This window comes from Cebus imitator, unplaced genomic scaffold (assembly GCF_001604975.1).
Source record: "Cebus imitator isolate Cc_AM_T3 unplaced genomic scaffold, Cebus_imitator-1.0 Scaffold109, whole genome shotgun sequence".
NCBI classification, from domain to species: domain Eukaryota; kingdom Metazoa; phylum Chordata; class Mammalia; order Primates; family Cebidae; genus Cebus; species Cebus imitator.
This window is the reverse complement of record NW_016107424.1, coordinates 4807993-4815018: the sequence shown is the minus strand read 5'-3', so window position 1 is coordinate 4815018 and position 7026 is coordinate 4807993. Positions and strand designations below refer to the sequence as shown.

General features: G+C 39.0%; 1 protein-coding gene across 1 annotated transcript in view; it reads left to right on the top strand.

The window, feature by feature from the left end:
• VIRMA (vir like m6A methyltransferase associated) overlaps nucleotides 1-7026 on the top strand; it is a 68006-nt gene that overhangs the window by 11445 nt on the left and 49535 nt on the right. Inside the window, 2 exon segments of the mRNA XM_017538119.2 lie at nucleotides 5172-5258; nucleotides 6373-6421. Of these exon segments, the coding sequence (XP_017393608.1) occupies nucleotides 5172-5258; nucleotides 6373-6421 (136 nt within the window).

Genomic DNA, 7026 nt, shown 5'->3' with positions numbered 1-7026 from the left:
AAAAAAGTAAAAAGAAGGAAAAAAGTAAAAAAAAAAAAAAGTCAAATTAGCTACTTTGTGATGAGTGTTATGGGACATATTCAAAGTTAAAGGCTCATTTCTTCATAATTGTGGAAAATACTACATTATTTGTAGAAATAAGTATAAAGTCTTCATAGGTACCGTTCAAAAATTAAAAGATATACAACAAGAAACATCTTTAATGTTTATAACGAGGGATTGTTATAATTGACTTCATACCTCTTTTCCCATGTTTGAAGAAAATTAACTCATGTTTTCCTGTATGTGTCTTCTTGATTTTCCTATAGAGGGAGCTTTGTGTAGAATGGGAAAGATTGGTTAATGGTAGTGTATCCAACAGTCTTCTCTAATTTTACTGTTTTTGGCCAAAAAAAGTTTGTCATTGTTCCATAGCAAATTTAGCAACCTAAAACTAAACATTATCTCACAGTGTTTCTGAGGGTCAGGAATCTGGGAGTGGCTGAGGTTCTCTCATGAAGTTGTAGTTAAGATACAGAGGGGGCTGAAGAATTTGCTTGGTAGCTCACTCATGGGGCTGCTGGCAGGAGGCTTCAGTTCTTTTCCAGGAGATCCTCTCCATGGGCTTGTTCATGAGTGAGTGATCTAAGAGTGAGAGAGCATGCCCAAGAAAGAAGCCACAGTCAGTGTGTTTTATAACTCAATATCAGAAGGTGACATTATCATCTTTACCGTATTCTGTAGGTTACATATTCTGCTGGTATAGTGTGGGAGGGCCCTACATAGGGTGTACACCCTATCATATAGGGTGTGAATACCAGGAAGAAAGGGTAATTGGGGCCATCTTAGAGGCTGGCTTCCGTAGCAGGCAAATTGGATTTCTACCATTAGATGCCATTGGTGTGAGTATTTGTTGCATTTTCTGTTATCTTAACCCTCTTCCTTTTTCTTAGCTGGAAATGTGTGGATGTTCATGTTTTAATAACTCCAAATATAAAGTATCAGAAACAAATTTATACATGAGTAGTATGCCACAGAACAGTGAAGTGAAGTATTAACGCAGTAAAACAAATGTAAGAGTGAGGGCCGGGCACAGTGGCTTATGCCTGTAATCCTAGCACTTTGGGAGGCTGAGACAGGTAGATTATTTGAAGTCAGGAGTTTGAGACCAGGCTAGCCCACATGTTGAAACCCTGTCTCTATTAAAATACAAAAATTAACCAGGTGTGGTGGCATGCGCCTGTAATCCCAGCTACTCAGGAGGCTGAGGCAGGAGAATTGCTTGAACCTGTGAGGCTAAGGTTGCAGTGAGCTAAGATTGCACCACTGCACTCCAGCCTGGGCAACAGAGTGAGACTCCATCTTAAAAAAGAAAAAAAAAGAGGCCGGGCGCGGTGGCTCAAGCCTGTAATCCCAGCACTTTGGGAGGCCGAGGCGGGTGGATCACGAGGTCAAGAGATCGAGACCATCCTGGTCAACATGGTGAAACCCTGTCTCTACTAAAAATACAAAAAAAAAATTAGCTGGGCATGGTGGCGCGTGACTGTAATCCCAGCTACTCAGGAGGCTGAGGCAGGAGAATTGCCTGAACCTAGGAGGCGGAGGTTGCAGTGAGCTAAGATTGCACCACTGCACTCCAGCCTGGGCAACAGAGTGAGACTCCATCTTAAAAAGAAAAAAAAAGAGGCCGGGCGCGGTGGCTCAAGCCTGTAATCCCAGCACTTTGGGAGACTAAGGCAGGCAGATCACTTGAGACCAAGAGTTTGAGACCAGCCTGGGCAACATAGGGAGACCCCATCTTTACAAAAAAATGTAAAAATTAGTTGGGCATGGTGGCTCATAGTCCTTGTTACTTGGGAGGCTGAGGCGGGAGGATTGCTTGAGCCCAGGAGTTCGAAGTTGCAGTGAGCTGTGATTCTGCCATTGCCCTCCAGCTTTGGCAACAGGGCAAGACCGTGTTTCAAAAAAAAAAAAAGTAATAATAATAATAATTATAATTCCCGTTTCAAGAACATCTTAACATTTGATACACACACACACACACACACACACACACACAGAGAGAGAGAGAGAGAGAGAGAGAGAGAGAGAGAGATATTTTTTTTTGAGACAGAATCTAGCTCTGTTGCCCAGGCTGGAGGGCAGTGGCATGATCTCAGCTCACTGCAACCTCTACCTCCTGAGTTCAAGTGATTCTTCTGCCTCTGCCTCCCAAGTAGCTGGGACTACAGGCGCCCATCACCATGCCCAGCTAATTTTTGTAGGTTTAGTAGAGACAGGGTTACACTATGTTGGCCAAGCTGATCTTGAACTCCTGACCTTGTGATCCACCCGCCTTGGCCTCTCGAAATGCTGTGATTACAGGCATGAGCCACTGCACTCGGCCGAGATATATATATGTGTGTGTGTGTGTGTGTGTGTGTGTGTGTGTGTGTGTGTGTGTGTGTGTATTTTAAGATGTGTGTGTTTTCATATGTGTGTACATATGTATATATGTGTGCTTGTATGTGTATTTTATTATTACTTTTTGTAAATTTGATACCTTGTGTGAGGTTGGGTTTTTTTTTAGAGTCACCAAGTTGTAAGATAACTGCCTAGTGCAGTCAGATTTCCTTTGATTCTTTAAATTGTTTTTCACTGATTGGGACCTGAGCCTTTGGGGTCTCAAAAGTAAAGAGTTTGTATTTTAGTTCTTTTTTCTTTTCTTGAGGTACTGAAGTCCAGGGTCTAGTTTAAAGAAGGGCAAAGAGGGGTCAGGTGCAGTGGCTCACGCCTGTAATCCCAACACTTTGGGAGGCTACGGCAGGTGGATCAACTGAGGTCAAGAGTTTGAGACCAGCCTGGTCAACATGGTTGAAACCCCTTCTCTATTAAAAATTCAAAAATTAGCTGGGTCTGGTGGCATGTGCCTGTAGTCTCAGCTACTTGGGTTGCTGAGGTGGGAAGATCACTTGAATGTGGGAGGCGGGGGTTGCAGTAAGCCAAGGTCGTACCACTGCACTCCAGCCTGGGCGACAAGAGCAAAACTCCATCTCAAAAAAGAACAGGAAAGAAAAAGAACTAATGAAGGGCAAGAGGAAGAGACTAGAGTTGTTGGCCTTATGTGATTGAATTTGAATAAGACAAATATACGCTTGTTATTTTGCCGTTAATTTTTATTGTTTTATGTATTGCCTTATTTCATTTAATAATATATCAGGAGCCCTTTTACATCACTAAATATTATTTGATTTTATGCTCTCTAATAGCTATATAGTCTAATGGAGGACTATACTGTGAGATACTTGATTAGTCTCCATGCGGAGGGCATTAGATGCTTTCTAGTTTTCAAATTACAAGTAAAAATATGATGAATATCCTCTTGAAAAAAATCTGTTCTCATATCAGTGTTTCTGTAGAAACATTTTCTAGAAAAAAGTTAATCAAATGATGTGTCTTTGTCCATTTTGTGTTACTTTATCAGAATACAACAGACTGGATAATTTATAAAGAAATTTATATCTCACAGTTCTGGAGACAGCAAAGTCCAGTATCAAGGTGCCAGCAGTCTGGCAAGAACGATCTTGCTGCTTCATCCCATAATGGAAGGCAAAAGAGCCAGAAAGCCCAAGAGAGCAAAAGGGGGCTGAACCTACATTGTTAGCAAGCACACTAACACTGTAACTAACCCATTCCCCAGATAACAACACTCATTCATTCATGAGGGCAGAGTCCTCATGACCCAGTCACCTCTTATTAGGCTTGCCTCCCAACACTGTTGCATTGGTGATTGAGTTTCCAGCACATGGACTTTGGGGAATACGTTCAAGCAGTAGCTTGATGTGAACATTTTCTTAGTATCCTGAATTTTATTGCCACATTGCTTTTCAGAATGATTATGCCTGTTTGTGCTTCTACTTCTGGTAGGAAGTAGGAATCTCTTTGATAGTACTCTAGACATTATAGTTATTAACATTTAGGTTTTTATGTAAATGAACAAGAATAAAGCATGTGGTGTTCAAGTGATAATTTTAGTTGAATTTAAGGAATTTCGATCGAGCGTGCTGTGGTATAGTATCTTTTACATAAAGTATAGCAAGATTTCAGACTAATGCAAATTAAATAGGCTCTGATCTTAACCAAATAATCTATTTTTAGAAACCCCAAAATATTTTTGTAAATTGCTGCTGTACAAATATCAGTTGGCTTTAAGTCACAACTTAGGGCTCTGATGCTAAAATTACTATTATAGTCTTGTATTAATGTGGATTAAGTTGAAGTTAAATTGTACTTATACAACTTGAAGTTAGCTAATTCCTGATTCTTTTGATAATGAAAGGGAACAAGCATGGTGCAGCAGCTCATGCCTGAATGCCACCACTTGGGGAGGCTGATGTGGGAGGATCACTTGAGCTCAGGAGCTGGAGACCAGCCTGGGTAACATAGCGATACTTTTTCTCTACTAAAAAAAAAGAAGAAAAATAGCCCAATGTAGTGGCATACACCTGTAGTCGCAGCTACTTGGGAAGCTGAAGCTGGAGGATTGTTTGAGTCTGGAAGCTCGAGGTTATAGTGAGCTATAATCACACCACTGTACTCCAGCCTGGGCAAGAAAGCAAGACTCTGTCTCAAAAAAGAAAGGGAGGCTGCGTGCAGTGGCTCACGCCTGTAGTCCCAGCACTTTGGGAGGCTGAGGCAGGTGGATCACCTGAGGTCAGGGGTTTGAGACCAGCCTGGCTAACATGGTGAAACCCTGTTTCTACAAAAAATACAAAAAATTAGCTGGATGTGGTGGCGTGTGCCTGTAATCCCAGCTACTCGGAAGGCTGAGGCAGGAGAATTGCTTGAATCCAGGAGGTGGAGTTTGCAGTGAGCCGAAATTGTGCCATCGTACTCCAGCTTGGGCAACAAGAACAAAACTACATCTCAAAAAAAAAAAAAAAAAGGGAATAGTGATAGGATGCAAAAAGTACTTGACAATTAAAATTTGATATTCAGTAATACTTAAAGTGAGCTCTTGGCTGCTTGAGATTGGATGTGAATCAAATTACATACAATATCATAGTTAAATCTATATTTTTGTTATTTAAATCTTAGGGATGTTATATTCTAATTCGAGAGTTGCTCTTAACTTTGTACTTACTATGTTATTTGTTTTAATTTAGGAAGTGTTTGTTACAAAGACTGATGGTTCAAATTTGTTTCATTCACAGAGAGACATCTCCGCATACATTTCAATTAGACTTATTCTTCAACAATGTAAGCAAACCAAGTGCCCCAGTTTTTGATAGATTGGGAAGGTATGTACCTGCTAGGCAATTTCACAAGAAACTCATGAGTGTTAGTAAGCAATATTTTTTGATTCTTTAGATAGAAGAAACAGATGTATCTGTTTTAGACCCAATACCACAGGGTTTAATTGTATCAAGGAAGTATTAAAGAAATGTCAAACTCCTAAGGAGATGTTGAGTTTATAAAATAAAAATTTAAATGTGTGAAACAGCCATTGTTTGTTATCTTTTTACTTGTACATGCATTTCTTATATACATGATACTTTCACACATGATAGTAACCTTCTAATTTGGAAAATACTGCATTTTGATTCTTAAAAAATATTATGTAGACACACTGAGAGCTAATTTATGTGTGTCTTTCATATCACAGTACTGTGCAATTTATAATTCCATAGCCACATTTTGTAAAATGAAACTTTTGTTAGTAGATGCCCCCTTTTTTGATTATTTATACATGCTAGGTTTTTTTTTTTCAAGTTAGGTATTATTAAACCTGTTGTTATGATGTCTGCAAACAAATGATCATTTGATGGATTTACTTAGAACTCATAAAATAAAAAAAATTAAAGGCAGCTTAAAAATGGGAAAATGTCTGTTCCTATCAGGAATTAGCAGTTTCTTAGACATCACTCATTCTGTTATTGACCCTTCTCTTATTTATCATTAAATTATGTCAACAATTTAACTTTTTTTTTAATGAAGGGAAACCTTAGACAATTTGAAACATGTAATTTTTAGTATTTGGAGGTGTTTTTATGTCAGTACCTACTTAAAACTAGGTGCTTTTCTTAAATTTTGGTTGTACTCTACATTTTTGTATGACTGTCATGCGATGGTTCTGTACTCTGGCTGTACATTAGAATTACCTGGTATACTTTTAAAAAATTACTGATGTCCATACTCACCCCAAAGCAATTAATTCAGAATCTGGGATTTATGTATTTTTTTTCTTTATCACATTTTGGGGACAGTACATTAAACTCAACCTTTGTGGTATATTGAATGAAAACAAAAATATAGCATTTGATTATATTGAAATATTTGAATCTAGAAAGACATTTTCATGAACTCTGAAGTTCAGTGTTTAAGCTTATATATTTATTTCTACTCTCTTGACAGTCTGGAATATGATGAGAATACGTCCATCATCTTTAGACCAAACTCAAAGGTAATTGTGGAAGTCAGTTTTCAACTCGTCATTACTGTTTCTTCTCAACTCCATTTAAAGTTTTTGATCCATATAAATCAGTGTTGCAGAATGTCATTTTTTATCTGATTCTTCCTGCATCTAGATGCTATTTTATAATGCAGTAAAGACATTGTAATGTTGTTCTCTACCTATAAAGCTCTTTCTTCCTCTTTTTGAGTCAAGAAGAGGCCAGCATTTGTGCTTTATCTTCTTTCATTTAGATAGGCAAGTTCAGAAGACAACTGACAGGCAAATTGTTATTAGACACTACTGTGCCTTAATTAAAGTTTCTTTTGAAAGTGCATGTTTCATGGCCAGGCCTGTAATCCCAGCACCTTGGGAGGCCTAGGCAGGTGGATCATGAGGCCAGGAATTTGAGACCAGCCTGACCAACGTGGTTGAAATCCCATCTGTACTAAATATAAAAATTAGCCAGATACTGTATTGTGTTGCGCACCTGTAATCCCAGCTACTTAGGAGACTGAGGCAGGAGAATCACTTGAACCCAGGAGGTAGAGATTGCAGTGAGCCGACAGCACGACAGTGCACTCCTGCCTGGGTGACAGAACAAGACTCCATCTCAA